This window comes from Callorhinchus milii, unplaced genomic scaffold (assembly GCF_018977255.1).
Source record: "Callorhinchus milii isolate IMCB2004 unplaced genomic scaffold, IMCB_Cmil_1.0 Scaffold1, whole genome shotgun sequence".
NCBI classification, from domain to species: domain Eukaryota; kingdom Metazoa; phylum Chordata; class Chondrichthyes; order Chimaeriformes; family Callorhinchidae; genus Callorhinchus; species Callorhinchus milii.
The window spans coordinates 23,611,898-23,631,182 of record NW_024704742.1 but is presented as its reverse complement, the minus strand read 5'-3'; the positions used below and the strand labels follow the sequence as shown (position 1 = coordinate 23,631,182).

At 39.9% G+C, this 19,285-nt stretch overlaps 1 protein-coding gene across 2 annotated transcripts in view; it reads left to right on the top strand.

Moving 5' to 3' along the window:
* The window catches only part of lrba (LPS responsive beige-like anchor protein), a 430,270-nt gene that overhangs the window by 64,851 nt on the left and 346,134 nt on the right, over positions 1 to 19,285 (top strand). For both annotated transcript variants that reach the window (XM_007904022.2, XM_007904021.2), the window contains 4 exons: positions 21 to 213; positions 11,341 to 12,417; positions 15,035 to 15,216; positions 15,453 to 15,606. In XM_007904022.2, coding sequence (XP_007902213.1) covers positions 21 to 213; positions 11,341 to 12,417; positions 15,035 to 15,216; positions 15,453 to 15,606 — 1,606 coding nt within the window. The remainder of the gene's footprint in view (positions 1 to 20; positions 214 to 11,340; positions 12,418 to 15,034; positions 15,217 to 15,452; positions 15,607 to 19,285) is intronic.

The following is a 19,285-nucleotide window of genomic DNA, read 5'->3' as shown; positions in this document are numbered from 1 at the left end:
TAACTGTGGTTGTATTGCAGGAGTTTGCTGCAGTGTTCAGTATGGCAAGAATGGATGTTGTCTCTTTGCTATGTCAGTCCTAAGAATTCTGAAGAACAGAAAATAACTGAAATGGTCTATGCTATCTTCCGGATATTGCTTTACCATGCAGTTAAATATGAATGGGGTGGTTGGCGTGTCTGGGTGGATACGCTTTCAATTACACACTCTAAGGTAAGTTCTGGATCCCTTACACTTCTGAAGTGCTTCCTAATTCATTTTGGATATTTCCTTTTTTTTGATTTACATTCTATTTGAACAGCTGCATTACGTAAAAATCTTAAAAGTGGTAATTTCACCAAGCTTATGATGTGTATAATATTTATTTTGTTAGCTCATTACAGAAGCATAAAATGACAAATCTCATTTTTTTTCTGATGTGAAAGGTGCTATACAAATATAATTTGTTCGTTATCCAGCTAATATAATTTCAACATACTTGAAACACTGCAATTGGGTATTTCTTGGGAAGCTTTTTTAAAAAAAAATTGTCCATCTAATGTTAACTTTAGTTGATCCTTACATTATAAATATTTTTGTTCTTCCTAAAATAGTAAATTACTAAAGGTTCCAGTGAAAGTTACGGTAAGAGTTTTCTGGTTATACTTTTCTAGGCCACAAGGAGGCGTATATGTTTTGTTAAATTCTTAACAAAGAATTTTTCGATTAATACAGATGTAAGGTTGGGTGAAAATGAAAGGAGATAATGTACCAGAAGGTTACAGATATTAGATTTTTTTCAAGCTGAGAAAATTTAGGCTGTACAAATTGAACTGAAAAAATAATAATTTATGCAATGGCTGTTCACCATTCACCAATGTTACTTTCCGGTTGCACACAGTAAACTTTTGTGTTTGTTATAATTTAGAAAAAAATGTGGGTGGGATGTTAAACTGAGGCAGTTTTGTCAATTTGGCCTATCCTTACTTGTAAGAAGGATGAGACAGGTTCATTTCATGTAAAAAAAAAATTACAATAGACCTATCACTTCAAAATGTCTCAAAACTTCACATATTGTGACTTTGAATTGTAATTACTTTTTTAAAAAAAACTCAAATGTTAATTTCTTGCCGTCAACATACCTCAAAGGACAATAAAATATATAATTAATTGGTGAATTTGGGGGAAGTAGGAATATTTTCCAGGCAGCAAGAGGAACTCCCTGCTCCTTTGACATAGTCCATCCAATAGTATCTTCAACATTCACCATAACTGGCAAATGGATCTTTGGTTTAAAGTCTCTTCTGGAAGTGCAGGACTTCAGCCATGGAATGTTCCTTCAGTATTACATTGGAATATCAGCTAGTTTTATGAATTTATGCACTCGTTTGTGGCATTAAATCTCACTCTTCTGATTCGGAGCAAGATAGTAACCAACTGATACGTATGACCCGTAGAGACAGACTTTATTCCATCAGTCTCTTGGGCTAACTTGTAACCCAAATCACAAAAGTGTCAGTACCATGTAGATTTATTTTGCTGGCCAACTCCAAACTCAGGATTTGCAGCCACACAAGTGCCACAAATGTTGGCTACAATCACCTAATGGTCTCCTGTTGTTTGGAGGTGGGTGTTATTGAGCTTTGTATCACTGCTGGGATTGATTTATCCTTTGCTAATATTAGCGACAGCATGTGTATAAGTGTGTATGTATCCGTCTATCTCTGGAATTATGCCAAGGACTAGAGAGTGAATCATTTTGGTGACAGGGGACTCGAATCATTTTAAATAAAGAACTTTTAGGTCATGTAAATAAAATTTACAATAGATGTAAATACAATTTTTAGGTAACTAAAATGCGCATGTTAGCAGTTGAATTTCAGTATTTGTGCATCTACAGCATGCATAACTAGGATATTCATAGCATCTTTAATTGAGTTTAGTTGACATTAATCTTTATTCCCTATTTTTTAAAAAATAGTTATTTGAATGTTTAACTTTTTCCCTTCCCTTCGTCTCGCTCCCTCCCTTTCCATTTTCAGGTCTCTGCTGAAGACCTTTCTTTTTGACCGCGCCTTTGGTCACCTTCCTCCCCCTCCCCCTGGCTCGGCCCCGGGATCCGTTACTGTGAAGCGCTCTGAGACGCTGTCCGGCGTGGAGGGCGCTATATAAATCCAAGTTGTTGTTGTTATCAGTATTTTTCCATTCCCATATTAAACTGTGGGACACCACTGTACAAAATTGGCTGCTGCTTTTTGTCCATAAAATACACGGTTAATTCACTTTACAATATATTCTGTGAAGTACTTTGAGACAACTCAATGACGTGATAAGGCACTATATCAAATGCAAGTATTATAAAATTGTTTTTTGTATCTGTACAGATTTTCTTACAGGATTTATTTTGTTTGAACTTCGTATTTGGTAGGATATAGTGATTTACCTTTAATCAGACATAATGTAGACATTAGATAAGACGGTGATTGATGTTATGATGTGAAATTATTTTATTAGACTCCAGAAATATGTGCTATAAGTATAATACTTTAGGAGTGGTCAGATGAGGCAAAACTACTTATCGCCTCAGAAATGTGCAATCCTTAATTACTTGGGAGGGGATTAGTGCAGCATCTTCCATTTGCCAAATGATGTCCTATTCCACTACTTCTCAGTTGTTTGTAGAACCCTCTACACAGCCTATTTTGTGCAAATACTGCTTAGTCAGAGCCTTTCTAAAGAGATTACCATTTCTTGTCTTTCTTTCATGGAATAGAAGTCTTATTTCCCTTTATGGCTTGTGCTTGAAACATTTAACGTAAAGGGGAAGGTTAAAGTAATTCTGTTTCTTAGGTTCTATTTTACCTTTCCCCTTCCCCCAGATCTCTAATGAAAAAGAGCGATCTCTTGACAGCCAACTGAGGCCACACAATTTGAGAGGCTTTGTAGTGCTACACATCAAGATCTGTGAATTTCCTATAAAAAGCCAAAGAAACTCAATTGCAATTTTATTGTACAGTTTGATAGATTTCCTGCCATCTTTGTAGTAGCTAAGCTGTTTGTCACTGTAATTCACTCCTCCCACAGCTACATTGCACTCATTAATGCATGGTGGCTTTCCTGACACTTCTGCACCATTCCCCTTTTCCATACAATTTTGTATAGTCAGCATTTAAAAGCTTTGAAGAAAGAGTTCTCTAGTTTCTTACAGTTTTTGGATATGTTAGTCTTGTGTTTATTTTACAATGTTATTGCAGTTAAAACACCCATATCTCTGCCTTAGTTATATGGCTCTGGCTCAAGGTGTTGGAAGGTTTTGAATAAATCTGTGTTTTTTCAAGTGATGGCCACACACATAGGGATTGCTAAAATTATAAAACTAAAGAAAATCTAACTTGCCTAAATTATATTGTTTAGTATACTTTAGAACATCACCATTCTTAATTCTTAGATACCGGTAAATTGGTAAAATATTCATTTGCTACTATTATTGCTTTCTCTGTATGCAATGAATTTGCTTTAGTCAGTGTTTTGTGTTGATGTATGAGCTATTTAAGCATGCAAGCATGATTACTGTCTGCACGGACAGTGAACAATTCAGACCAAACATTCTACTGATACAGCCACTTGCAACAAAATAAATTGTATTTTGAAAATACATACATATAGAATAGCTATCATTCTGAAGCCGTATAATATAATAAACAATAATACTTCCCCTATGTTATTATTATTGGAATATTTTTTGCAATAATTATTTTAAGGAATAATCTATACCACTACATTTTTTGTGTAAATCTAGAGTCTATGCATATCTAACCATATACTGCATCAAAAGTGGGACCATTTTCTCTTATGGCAGTGTGCATTGTAAAAGATGAATGAGCCAACAGGGCCAGTTTGAATAAAATAGTATTGTCTTGAAGTTAGAGTTGAATGCCATAGTGATGGCAAACAAAAGGCACGAAATGTGGCTTGTTGAGCCTGATCTACACCTTTCTCAATCAATAGCAGCTCTACCTCTACCTTCTCGTCCTGACCCAAGTCCTACTGCCTAGTTGAGTGCCAACTTTCTGCAGCTGAACATGGACAAGATGGAAGTCACACTTCTTGACTCCTGTCAATGTCTTCTCACATGTGATTTTGATCTCTTTTAACGACTCCCCTCATCTATTCCTCAGACTGACTGAACCTATACGCAGCCTTGGTGTCGAGTTCGAATCCCAAATTATCCTTCCTACCCCATCTATGACAAGGACTGCCTTCCACCACCTCCTCCACATCGCCTGCCTTTGATCCTGTTTTACTTTGAATGCTGTTGAAAACCTCATCCATGTTTTTGTCACCTCTTGCTTTAATTTTTCCAATGCACTACTTGCCAGTCATCCCCAGTTCCACTATAAACAAGATCCAAATAATACAAAGCTCTGCTGCCTATGTCTCGGCACGGGAACCAGGCACCACTCTCCCATCACCCCAGATCTTACCAGGCTCCACTAGTTTCCTGTTGCAGAACAGATCCATTTCAAGATTCTCACTCCCATTTTCAAATAAATCCACGCCCTGGCACCTTTCTCTCTGATCTTCTCAAACCCTGCTACACTACCCGCTGCCTCTGTTCAACTACTTCAGGTCTTCTGCATGTCCACTCTGCTCTTCCTTTGGTAACTGTGCTTTCACCCACGATGCTCTACGTTTCTGGAACTCCCAGCCTTTGGTCACCTTTCTTTCCAGCTTTGCGTCAAACCCCACAGCTGTTAAGTTCTCCGAGATGCTACCCACACGGAGGCTGCTATATACATGCAAGTTGTTGCTGTTTTAACTTGCACTTCCAGCCTTTTTTCCATATCCCTTAATGCCCTCACTTCTAAGGGAGATATCTACCTCCCTTTTAAAACCCAATTTAATTCTGCATCTATTGTCTAATGCGGCAGTGAGTTTCATATTCTCAACAACTTTTGTTGAGAAACATTTACTCAATGCACTGTTAACCGATTTAGTTCTTGTGTTAAGATTATGTCCCTTTGTTCTGGATTCCCTTACTGTTCCCTATCTACGTCTTCCTAGAGTGAATTGCTCTGATTATTTTGACTCTTACAGGGAAGTAAGAGTACGTGGAGCATTCCACTGGATCTCTCTTTGATTGACAATTCACTGATAATTTGCATGCTATGCGTGTTCCAACTTTCCATGCATTTGGATAGTCAGCTGGTATTTTAGTTGTGTAATTAATTTTTAGTATGACCAAAACCTTCAGGAGAGTGCCTTTGCTTGCATGAACCATTTCATTATTGTAATTGGGAAGAACATAGGCACAGATTTTGCAGAATAATGAAATTGGCCTTTTTTAAATTTATTTTGGAATTGTTTTCAGTTATGGTAAATAACAGATATTGGGCCCCTAGATTTAAATGTCTTGATAATGGTGATGTATTTTAAAGCGTGAGCAAGTCCAATCCACTTTTTTGTACATTTGAAACCTAGCCTAACCATACTTTTAAACAACTTTTCATAAATCACACAATGAATTATTTTCTTCCTGATTGTAATGAAGATGTGCTATTAATTCTCAACTGAAACTTTTGTGCCTCATAGACTATCAAGCTCCCTCTCAAAAATATAGTTTAGGTCTGGGTTGTGCCTTTGTGAATTGTATGAGAGTGCTGCTGCTGAGAACACCTGGAGGTAGTTTCAATAACAGTTCGATTTGCACTGCAGCATTAATGCAGCGTGCAAATTGATTCTGAACTGCTCCCCAATGGTCACTTTGAAGTTCCTGTGAAACTACCACATAAAAAATACTTGCAGATGCGTAGAACTCCAAAATCTGCTGCAACAGTCCCAACCAATGGTGAGCAGGAGGTATAATGAGACATCAAAAATATAACCGTATTTGGTATGTGACACCATTACCAATCCAGAGACTGGCGGATAAGGGATGATCTGTTTGTGGGCTACCTCCAATACTGCTCTAAACCAACAACAACAAAATTACATTTGTATAGTGCCTTTCACGTCAGGAGGTCATTGCAAATTGCTAGACAGTGAACCTGAGCTGGAAGTCAGGATCGGTGAGGGTGGAGGGCAGGGGGGAAGGAGGGTAAGTGAAGGTAAAGTTGAAGAGGAGGGTCTTGAGACGGGTCTTGAAGGAGCCAAGGGAGGGGGTGAGGCACAGGGGCTGTGGGATGGAGTTCCAGTGGGAGGGGGCAGAGTGACAGAAGCCCTGCTTACCAATGGTTGGGTGGGAGAGGCAGGGGACCTGAAGCAGGCCAGAGCCCACTGAGCGGGCAGGATGGTAGGGGGTTAGGAGGCACAGAGGTAGGGAGGCCATGGAGTGCTTCGAAAGTGAGGACCAGGATCTTGAACTGTATCCTCTGTGTGATGGGAAGCCAGTGGAGTTGAGTGAGGATCGGAGTGATAGGGTTGCGAAGCTTAGTGTGGGAGAGGACACGGCTGCAGAGTTCTGGATGTTCTGCAGCCTATGGATGGAAGAGTTGGGGAGGTCGACAACCAGGGAGTTTGCGTATTTGAGCCTGGATATTATGAATGTGTGTATGAGGGTTTCGGCAGCCTGCAGTGGGAGACAGTGGTGGAGCCGGGCGAAGTTGCGGAGGTGGGCGAAGGCAGAGTGGGTCATGGCACGGATGTGGGATAGAAAGGATAGTTGAGGGTCAAACAAGATGCCAAGGTTCCAGACTGGCTTAGCAAGGTGGAGTGTGCATCCTTGGATGATGATGCTGTTAGTGTTGGAGGTGTGGAGATGCTGATGGGAGCCAGTCAGGAGAGCCTAGGTTTTGTTGACGTTCAACTGTAGAAAGTTAGCTCTCATCCAGGATGTGATGTCTGGCAGATATTCTGTCAGGACAGCAGTGGTCCTGGAGTCAAGGGTGGAGGCAGGGAGATAGAGTTGGGTGTCATCTGCATACATGTGGAAGTTGACCCCATGTCTGCGGATGATAACACCAAGAGGGAGCATGAAGATATTGAAGAGAAGGGGACCCAGAGCAGAGCCCTGAGGAACTCCGCACGAGAAGGTGTGGGGGCTAGAGGAGAAGCCATTTGTGGAGATGAGGTGGTGACGATGTGAGAGGTCCGATCTTAACCATTCAAGGACAGAACCATGAAGGTTGAGGTGAGAGGAGAGGTGGTGGAGGATAGAGTGGTCAACGGTATCGAAAGCAGCAGATGTCAAGGAGGATGAGGAGGCAGAGGGAGCTCTGGTCGCAGATGGACATAATGTGATTTGTCACTTCAACCAAAGCTGTTTCTGTGCTGTGGGTGGCACGGAAACCCGATTGGAGGAGTTTTTGAAGGGAGTGGCGGTAGAGAAAAGAGCGAAGCTGGGAAGCAACGACTCACCTTGGAAAAGGAAGTTGGAGATGGGTTGGTAGTTTGGGTAGTTTGAGAGCAGTGATGAGTCCAGCGAAGGTTTTTTTTTAAAGATAGGAGTGATGACGGCCATTTTTAAAACAGTGGAAACTGTGCCAGTGGACAGGGAGAGGTTTATGATATCTGTGAGTAGGGGAGCAAGGAGGTGATGCTGGGGTAAGGAGAGAGATAGAGATGGGGTCGTGGGAGCAGGTGGTCAGTTTTATGTGGGTTATTGTGGTGGTGAGAGGAGAGGGAGACAGGCTCAAAGGTGTGGAGGGAGAGATGGATAATGGCCATGGTGTGAACGGGAGATGGGGACGGGGTAGTGATCGTAAGGGCAGAGGAGGCTGAGCGGATCCCCTGGACTTTGGTTTTGAGGAAGTCTAGCATCTCCTCACAGTTAGCATTGGAGGAGAGGATGGGTGAGGTGTGAGAGTGTAGGCAGAGGAGCTGGTTGGTGATGGAGAAGAGGAGCCTAGGGTTGTCCTTGGCCTCCAAGATTATCTTGGCAGTAGAAGGATGATTTAGTGGAGGTGAGGGTAGAGTGGTTAGATTTGATAAGGTCCAGCCAGATCTCCAGATGGACTGTTAAGTTGGATTTGAGCCAGGTGCGTTCAGCGGCAAACACCTATGGCTTAAGGCAGCGGAGGTGGCTGGTTTACCAGGGTGACCTCCATGAATAGGAGATGGTTCGAGAAGCGAGGGGAGCAAGGGCATCGAGAGTGGTGGAGAAAGAATTGTGGAGAAGAGTGACCGAGGAGGATAGGTCATTGCGGGAGGAAGCCCAGAGGGGTAGGAGTTCAGATAATAATAATCCTTGCATTTGATATAGCACTTTTCACGTCGGGAGGACGTCCCAAAGCGCTTCACAGAACACACTGTAAAGTGAATTGACTGTATATTTGTGGGCGAACGTGGCAGCCAATTGCGCACAGTAATGTCACACAAACAGTCGTAGATTGAAAATGACCAATTTATTATTGTTTTTGGTTTTGGAGGGATTACTATTAGGTGTGTGGAGTAAGGAAACTTGCCCAAGGTTTCGCCCTCTGCCTGGAATTGAACTCAGGTCTCTCGCTTGCAAAGCGAGTGCTCTAACCACTGAGCTACAAGACTCCACGATGACTCCAAAGCAGTGGTGGGGGGGGGGGGATTTTTTTTCCAGATACTGGAATATGTGCAGGTATAGTTTAGGGATTCTTACATCTTTTCCTTCCTTGAGGGGAAATCACCCAGGTTAGGCGCACTGATTTGCAATTTAGATTAGAAACTCAGTGGTGTGGGAAATTTGAGAATGTATCTGTGTGGCATCATTTAAGTGTTTCAATGTGATATGCCATCCTAATTTAAATTCCCCAAACATGCACAAGGCAAAATTTCATTGGATTGTTCTGACGTGTTTAAAATTGTCAAGAACTGTGCCATCCAAGAATGAAGTTGTTCTGAACAAAAAAACTATATAAAAAAAACTTTTTGCTGCATAATTTTTTTTAATCTCATCTGGATGAGACTAATGTAACACATTAACCAACAAGTATCCCCCCTCTTTCTCCCCCTCCCGTGTCTCAAGAGTTGAGTTTGTTTTGCATTTAACATTTTTTATAAAAAGCTGTATTCAGTAACTGCTACTTGATCGATCTCAATGAACGTGATCCATCTCTAACCTTCTAACCTAGGAAATTGTGTTGTGTAAGGTTATTGATGTAATATCCTTCCTTCCCCAGCCACTCATGTGACCGATAGTTTCAACAAGTATATGAAGGCTAAGTCATCAACTAAAGTAATTGTGCGGCCTTTTTTCACTGAAATATTTCTAAACTTAAATGCTGGAAGGTCTCCTCCAAAATATGCTAGCATTTGAAAAATATTACTTACATTTGACATAGCACCTTTCACTTCGGCAGAAGGTCCCAAAGCATTTCACAGGATTTACTGTAAAGTGGAGTGACTGTGTGTTTTGTGGATGTTCAAGGTCAACAAAAACATCTACATTTTGTATGTTTAGAATTAGACTACAGTAGTTTAAACCATGTATTTTATTCATTTGGAATTTTTAAAAGTTGTGCTGATAATTATACACTTAGCATGCTGATTCAGGAGTTGTAATGGGATCATGGTTAGGATCAATAGTTCAGAATTGTGAGCAAACCACGTGTACAGATCCGTCCGTGACTTGCCATTCTCTGTTGCTGCTGCCCTTCGGACACCTGTAAATCATTTTTAAACATATATAATTAGTAAAATCTGGAAAGCGAAGGCATCATATTAACACAGAATAAATTACAAACACATTATTTAAAAAAATCTAATTAAAAACACTTGCGTAATTTAAACCACCTTTTCTGTTAATTAGTAAATGTTTAATGTAAATTAAGTTGGGAGTAATGGAGCACCAGAAGATTCTGAGTGTTGGAATGATACTTTCAATAGCAGTCTACACTGTGCAAACAGCTATGGATTAATAATCAAGTGATTGGGAAGATTAATGACTACCCTTGTAGCTGGCTAATTTAGAACAATATCTGCTAATTAATTGCAAATTATCTGCTTTTACTGTTAAGCCTCCAGGAAAAAGAAAGCAATGCAAACTAGTTAAGATTTTCCTTCCATGGACTGATTTTGTGTCCTTCAGCCTCATGTATGTACATTTCTTTTAATTCCCCCCCCCTCCTCCCATCCCAATTCTCATGGGGAAAACACATAGGTTCTAATGGTGCTGCATTATGCTTTTTAATCATGATGACTATCTACAGTTTTTTGATTGGTGGTACTAATAGAACGATAGTGGATGGATGACCAATTGTTCTGTAGATGTTTTCAAGTTTTATTTAAATAATCATGTCTGTTTTCAAATCTAACTTAATGATAGCATAAATCCTTCAATCAAAAGGGTAAAAAAAATACTGATTGTATTGCAGTTGTAACATGGAATAATGAAAGTATATTTCTGACCTGGAATGTTTTGATAAAATAGCTCATGTATTATTCAATGAAAGAAAGAAAAGAGGAAAACATAAAAGTAACATTGAAATAACTAATCTATTTGTTTTTTGGACCTGACCCAAACTTTGACATTTGTTTCTCAGTATAAATAGTGATTTGGACCTATTTATCCCATCATGGGTAGATTCATGTTGGGATGGTTGCAATCTTGCAGCATTTTCCATCTGCTCAGTATTGTCTGGTTATTTCTGTTTCCAATGGGTTGGGAGGAGAGAGAGCTAACAAGTTTGCTTCTGCATGCACACGATTTGTCTTGCTGTAACCAGCAGTGTAAAAAGGATATCAATATTCTAAATTATATACTAAACTGCACAACACATGATTTCTCCAAATAAACCAGGCAATTTTAAAACATTACCTTTTTCACTTTTTTAACACTATGTTGTACAAAATTTCTATATGTGGTATCGTCTTTTTAGTTGCTTTATTTTCATAACTTTTTATAATTGAGGAAGTGAAGAGACAAATCACTGGAAGTCTTTTGGGGGGTTGGGGGTACGGCTTGAAATGTTTGATAATCTTGGAAATTTTTCTTTTGGGGGTATTGATTTTATTTAGATCTATGAAAAGCAGATCTACCAAGAGCAGGTCTATGCTGCTTTTTTAAAAAAAAAACTGGCAGGTCCTTTGTACAATTATTTTAATTCAACAATTCTCTGCTACTCTGCATAGTTAACAATGTTGGCTTTACTTGGTATAACACAATTTGAAGTAAGGACTTGTTACATGTACTGATCTGATTATGACTGGTAATTACTTTGAAACACTTGAATGTTTATTCTGTAAATAACAGAGATTAAGATTAAAATGATCATTAAACCTCTTTTCCCTCCTCTCCATTTCAAAAATATACAGTTTGCATCTTGCTAGGCACTGATTTAATTTGGTTAGCATTATACACAGTGGAACTTATTAACCTCAAGGATCGGCTGTGGTTTTCTTTTTTTTTTGCCATTTTGTTTTTCTTATTTATCTTTTTTACATTTTCAGGTTACTTATGAAATGCACAAGGAGAGCTTGGCCAGAATGTTTGAAGAATACCAAAGACAAGATGAGCATGCAGGATACATTTCTAACGTGAGAACAATCTCAGGGGTTAGCAGTGCACAAGGAGCCGTGGCTGGTAAAGAGGTTTCTGAGGTTCAGCAAATACCTTGTGCTGAAAATCTGGTGGAAGACAAACCAATACAAGAAAACGAGGGAATGGGGTCTGAACAGCAAAGTGAAACTAACCATGAGATCAGTACAGAATTCACAGAAGAACAGAAAATTTTGGAAGCGGAAAGTGAAATCAAGGCAGATGTTATACCATCTAATGGTGCTGAAATACAAAAGAAAGCTGAGGAAGGTCAGAAATCAGATCAATTATTAGAGTTTCAGGATACTTCCAAAGTGGAGGAAGTCGAAGCAAGTCAAGTGTGTTTGGAGAGTCCAACTGTTTCATCTGGAGAAGCTGCTGATTTAGGACAGACTTCCCTGAAGGCGATTACATCAGTTACCTCTGAATCACTTGATCCAAAAACGTTGACAATAGAAAATGCTGCAGAAAAACAAGAAAGTAATGTTATGTTCGGACCAGGAGATCCAAAGCTGGTTGAAAAGGAACTCTCTGCTAATGGACAGCATGAAGGCAGCCCAAATGGTAGCAATGAGAATATCACTACAGAACCGGAAGCTGTTTCTGAGTCTGTAGAAGGCAGCACTTTGATTTCTGAATCCAAAAGCAGTGAGAGCTGTTCAGAAGCAATTTCAAATCATTCTCCTTCTGTACCGGAGGAGGAAGTGGTGCCCAAAGCGATAAAAGAGGAATCAAAGTCACAGTCAGAAACTAGTACTGAATCGTTAAAACAAGTGGACAGCCATTCTAGTGATTCCAGCACTCATGGCAGTTGTGTTGTAGACAAAGATATTGAAGTGAATGCCACGAAAACAAAAGAATTGAAAGTCTCTTCTGCTAAAGAAATTGCTAGACTCGATGTGTCCAGTGTTGCATCAGATACTGAGAAGTTAGAACTTCGAGCAAGTATAAGTCGAGAATCTTCACATGTGTTGAAATCTCCCATTCAGGTAACAATCTTTACTGTAATCAAGCATTTAAGCAAAATTACCATAAGTATTCTAAATTATTTTATTTAACTTTATATTTGCCAAGATTGGGCAGGCGAAGAAAAATAGAATGGTGCTCTCTGTCCAAAGAAAAAAAATGCAACATGTAAATTAAGCATTTCAATAACATTTGGAGGATTCTTTTGTTCAGTCTGAAAATGGAACAATAAGGAAATTGTTTTGTTAATGTTTATTATGATAATCCTTGCAATTGATATAGTGCCTTATCACCTCTTCGAGACGTCTCAAAGTGCTTCACAGAATATACAACAACAAGATTACATTTGCATAGCGCCTTTCACGTCGGGAGGACGTCCGAAGCCGCTGGACTGTAAAGTGAATTGACTGTCTATTTTATGGGGGAAATGTGACAATCCAATTGCGCACAGCAATGTCCCACAAGCTTTCACTCTGGGGTCTGAACTGCTCTGAATCCAAGCCTCCTCCGTCCACCCTCCCACGTCTCACCCCTTCTCTCCTCAAGCTCTGACTGTGAGGAGATGCTGGATTTCTTCGAGTCCAAAATCGAGGGGATCCGTTCAGCTGCCTTTGCCCTCCCAAATGCCACTCCCTCCCAATCTCCTCCCCCACACTCCGACCTCTACCCATCCCTCCCTCCACATTTTTGAACCTGTCTCCTCCTCCTCTCTCATCACCACTATATCCAACATGAAACACCCCACCTGGTCCCTTGAACCCATCCCCACCCCTCTCCTTACCTCCCAGCTCCACCTCCTCGCCCCTCTACTCTCTGACACCATCAGTCTCTCCCTATCATCTGGTACCGTTCCCATCCCCCTAAAAACAGCTACAATCACCCCCATTCTGAAAAAACCTTCCCTGGACCCATCCTTGCTTTCTAACTACTGGCTCATCTCCAACCTCCCTTTTCTTTTGAAGGTCCTTGAAAGAGTCGTTGCTTCCCAGCTTCGCTCATTCCTCTCCTACAACTCCCTTCAAGAGTCCCTCCAATCTGGTTTCCATGCTGTTCACTGCACTAGTCAATGTGACAAATGACATTTTGTCCATGTGTGACTGGGCTTCCTCTGCCTCCTCGTCCTCATCAACCTCTCCGATGCCTTCGATATTGTGGACCACTCCATCCTCCTCCATCGCCTCTCCTCTCACCTCAACCTTCAAGGTTCTGACCTTGAATGGTTCAGATCTTATCTCTCACACCACCTCCAATTTGTCTCTGTCAACAGTTTCTCTTCCAGCCCCTGTATGGTGTTCCTCGGGGCTCTGTCTTGGTCCCCTCCTCTTCAGCCTCTATACGCTCCCTCTTCGTGACATCATCCACGACATGGGGTCAATTTCCACATGTACGCGGATGACAAACAACCCTTTCTGCCTCCATTTCGATTCCAGAACAACTGACGTGTTGACAGACTGACTGACATTAAGTCCTGGATGAGAGCCAACTTTCTACAGCTGAATGCCAGCAAGACTGAGGCCCTCTTGAATGGCTTGCGCCAGTGCCTCAGCACCTCAGGCACAGTCAGCATCCACCTCATCAGGCCAGTTAGGAACCTGGGTGTCTTGTTCGACCCTCAGCTGTCCTTTCTCCCCCATATTCGTGCCATGACCCGCTCTGCCTTCCCTCACCTCTGCAACATTGCCCAACTCCGCCACTGCCTCACCCCTCAGGCCGCCAAAACCCTCAATTTGTCACCACAAGGCTCGACTACGGAAACTCCCTCGTTGTTGGCCTCCCCAACTCTTCCCTCCACAAGCTGCAGATTATCCAGAACTCTGCAGCTCATGTCCTCTCCCGCACCAGGCTCTGTGACCCCATTACCCCCACCCTCACCCGGCTCCACCGGCTCCCCATTCCTGAGAGGACAGAATCCCAAATCCTCAACCTCACTTTCAAGGCCCTCCATAGCTTTGCCCTCTCTTACATCTCTGAACTGATGACCCCCAGCAACCTGTCCGCTCCCTCCGCTCAGCAGGCTCTGGCCTGCTACCATCGGTGGCCGGGCTTTCAGCCTGTTTGCCCCACTCTTTGGAACTCCATCCCACAATTCCTTCACCTTGCTCACTCTCTTGTCTCCTTCAAGGCATGACTCAAGACCCTCCTTTTTGACTGTGCCTTCAGCTGCCCTCCTAGCTCCCCCTGCCCTCCCTCAACCCAACCGTGCCCCCCCATGCTTGAGTCCTGATCCTTGACTGTTCAGCACTTTGGGATGTCCTCCCAGTGTGAAAGGCGCTTTACAAATATAATTTTATTGGGGGTGGGGCGGGATTTAAAAATCTGAAGCTTGGAAGAGTCTTTGAACATCCACTAAACTTTCCTTTCAAGACCTGTGGAAGTAAGACAACTGCTTCGAAAACTGGCTTGAGGGGTGGTAATAAACTGAAAGGCTCATTTTGCGGTACAGTGCTTAGTGGCATTACACAGAGTTCTGGTTCTGTTATTTTCACTTTTCATAATTGATATGTAGCAGAATATTTCTAGTGATATATTTCCTGGGGTTTCTTAGCCATGTCGCTTGATTTCTTTTTGAAACCAAATCTTCAATGATGAATGTTGCAGCATGATCTCGCTTGAATGTGTTAATCTTTTTGCTCTGCCCAGGTATCACAGTTGGAGCCTAGTAATCAGCAAGGCACTCTGTCTGATGGACAGAGAAGAGGATCTAATCCTTCAGCACGCTCTGCTATATTTCGTATTCCTGAATTTAAATGGTCCCACATGCACCAGCGTTTGCTTAATGACTTGTTGTTCTCCATCGAGACAGATGTGCAGATGTGGAGAAGGTGGGTTATATGTGTTCCTACTGTACCTCATTGTCTTTTGTGAGAGTTTGTACCTTATTTGATTCCATAGAGCTTTCATATCTTCCAATTTTTATTTTCTGTTGAAGTGGAGTTAAACATTTTCACATTACAAATTTTTATATTTCAATTTTATAAATTGTCAGCTGTATATGTATCGAGATGTGTGAATTGATTTTTAAATATATTGCATGTATACGTTTTGCCTCCTTGAGCAGCCACAACACAAAGACAGTGATGGATTTTGTGAACAGCAGTGAAAACATCATCTTTGTCCATAATACTATTCACCTCATCTCTCAGGTGGTAGATAATATCATAATGGCCTGTGGTGGGATCCTCCCACTTCTGTCTGCAGCTACATCTACGACAGTGAGTATGAAAGAATGGGTGAAACACTTTTCTGAAAAATGAATTTTGCTCATGCTCATTAAGTTGAAGAATGGAACTCCCCTGTTTTATATTTGTAGTGAGTGGCTGACCTAAGCAAGGTCAAATATGACTGATCCGACCAAGATTAGTAATTAAGAATGGTTACTTTTTCAAAATCATTCATATCTGACCTTGCTTAGGTCAGTAGCTTAATATATAACCAGAAGAAGAAAAGTGAAGGTTTAATTCCATATATTAAAAAAGTGACATGACACTTTTAAGTCTCATTGAATAAATATATTAGACCTGTATTCCATTTACTGTGTAATTTTAAAGCAATTTTCTTTTGACTGATTCTGACACAATTTCGTACTAATGAGACTGCACGTGTACAAGTGCCATTTTCTCCAAATAGATAATCTAATCAAAATATTTGCAAATTTATAATTTCAGACATTTTAAAGTGCAATTTTAGATAAATTTGAATTTTTTTGAGGCAAAGCATACCTTTGGAATAACCTCCCTCATTGCTTCACACTTGTTGATGCAAGTGCTGTTACAATTGACATACCTATCAAATCACCGTTACATTTGAAAGATAGTCTGGGGAATTACTTGTGTAGATCTATATTCACATGTTGCTAAACTAATTGTTTCAGAGATGCATGAAACTAGTTTGTTTTGATGCTTCACATGATTGGTATGAATCCATACTAAGTGACCATGCCCTTTGCTTCAGTTGTCTCATTTGAATCCCCAGGGAAATTGAACACTGTATTCTTTCTGTAATAATTCATACGTTTCCCAGTCATAGAACTTCCCAAGTATCAACCCACTTTTCCTCATAAATTTTGCATTAATGATCATTAATTTAGGTCATTAATCCTAAATTCTGAGCATTTCATGTCAATGAGAAGATGCTGATGGCACAAAATCTGCCCATACTGAATGAAAACTGCTTGTTAGAATTAGTCATATCTCATGATTCTCTGAAGTAATTATAAGGCAGTTTCACGTAACATCATAGTTCTGATAATTTTGCTGTTGTGGCATATGAATCACTTTGTACCCTTGTATTAGTCTAGAGCCTTGAAATTACCCCCAATTATTCATTATTATTCAATTTAATTGTGTTACAGCTTTTGTGTAACATGAGGCGAGTGAAAGCTGTAGTTAAATTAATTGTCATAATTTACTACTTTTATAGCCTAATATGTTCATAAAATTCTAACCAGTGTAATGTCCCGAATGACCCACATACTGTTTCTTTTGATCACTCTCCAAATTATGTAAATGAAAAGAACTCCATTAGTTTCTTCAATTTTGTATTTCAGCATTCATACCTAAAGTAGGAATTAATTACTGTGATTTTTAGGTAGTTAGTCTTTAGTCTTTACTGAGTCACATTAGATTATTTTTGTGATTTTTTTTGGTCAGCTGATACATGGTATCTGATACATGTGGAAACTCATCACCAATCTTAAAGAGTATCAAAAAACAGACAGTTCCACATTTGTGATGTGAACCTGCAAAGCTTATAAATAAAATGATTTGCTTTTAATTGTGTAAAATGGTTAAACAACACAGGTTAAGTCTCTGATTGGAAATGCATTATTCTTGTTTAAATGTTCTGGGTATGTATTAATGGTGTGTATCTTAAAGGAAATATTGAAGTGGTTAAGTGTATGCTTACAAATTTTAGTCACTCAGACATCTTTTTATGTCCAGGTATAATAAGTATGAGTAGGTTATGATGGTACGCTTACTTATTTATTTCTGATATAGAAGGTCTTTATAAGGTTACAAAATGGCTTACAGTTAACGATGTACATTTTGTTTTGATAGACAGCTGTATGGTTTTGCAAGTAAGGGTAAAGGGAAGGAAAAGGGGGTGACTTCATTTAGGGATAATCTGTCCAGGTTGTGATTAACATTACTGCACAGCTATTCTGGAAAACATGCATGTGTTGATAGAAGCGTAAAATTGTGGATTGCAATAGGTTGCAAAGTATCACAAATAAGTAAATAGATTTTAAAGCAATGTTTCTAATTGTACAGAAATGAATTCTTTTCAAAGAGCTTTAGTGTAAGATTTTAAATGTTAATTAAGAAAATTTGCAATTCTCCACATAGACTAATCTTGTATGTAGGGAAAAATGACTAGGGAGGGAGGATCTCATTTAAAATGTGGTGTGATGTTGAGAGACTGTATCAATTGAATAGGAGAAACCTGAGATAGTGAGTAGAGGAAAATACAATTATCAGTAGGGCAAATCTATTTCCCATCTTTTATATACCTATAAGACAAAGGTCCTGTTTACCTTGTGCTTCTCATCTTGGTGAGGTTGTCCCCCGCTGCTCTGCTTTAGTATACCACGTGTAGGAGTCCTTCTACATGGTATTTACCTATCAGAAAACAGACAACGTATCTAATTCCTACAGACAGAGCAATCTTTTGATCAAACAGATTGGCTTTTACTTAGAATAAGGTTCTAGCACTGCCTTTACTTAAATGGATAGGCTCTCAGATTCTGAACTCCTGAGGATGCTGTGCTTTTTACCCCATAAATTCTTAAACTTGAAAGGGCAGAACCTCCTTTCACAGGGGTTTGATTTATTAATTTATTGATTTGAGTGCCCTGTGAGTTTAATGGTCCTAATTTTTCTATGTGAGACACTTCATTGAGTAGAACTTACAATATTATGTGGCAGAACCTTGTCCACTGGTGGGTCACTAAAGACTGTTGGCCTTTGGCTTGAAATGTCAGCTGGTTGAAGTGTTTGAACACTTTATATTGTTCTTGATGAAACCAAGTTCCATATGAGTTGCTAAGGCAGCAATTGTAGTCTTCCATGTTTCTCTTCTCTAGTTCACAACGTCATCTTCTATTTTTTTTCCATTTTGTGAAGGGAATGTTAAATTTAAGTTCATTTCAAGCTTCGTTTCTTCCTTCATGGGACATGAATATAGGCTTTCAAAGCTTGTATACTTTTTCTTCCTTCTCGTGCCTCTGAGGTTTTGCAGAGTCCTATTTTAATTTTTGAAAGCTGCCTTGCTTGTTTCACCCACAAAATACACAGTTTATTTTTAGTCACCGGTTGAGTGTCTCGCAGACTAATTCCTGGGAATACATATAGCTATCAATTTTGAATAACTATCGTGTTACAAATTGTTTACATTTTGATATGTCCATTCCAGCTGCTGGAATTTCAAATACAGTAGTTTTCTTGCTCGGTCGCTCTTAAAAGTGCATGTAGTGAGCTGAATACCCAGAAGTGTATAGAATTGTGAAAATGATAGCATAGAAAGAAACTATTTGACTCATTTTGTCTATACGGGAGTTAACACTCTAATCCTAGCTCTGTGCTCTTTTCCCAAACACTTAGATTTCTTTTCAAATGTTTATCCAGTTCACTTTTAAATATTATGGGCTCAGCCACAACAGTGACTTAGCAAAGTATTTCTGAATTCTAATAATCCCAAAGTGAAAATATTTCTTCTAAACTCTCCCATAACTCTTCCAGTAATTATCTTGTAGGCTTGTTTCTGTTCATCAAAAATGGTTTGACTGTGCTATTTGTGGATAAAGGATTGAGAGGAATTAAATGAATTTTCACTGATGTCTCCAAACATCACAAAGAGAATGATCCCCTGTAAAAATTGTACCAGTTCTCTGTC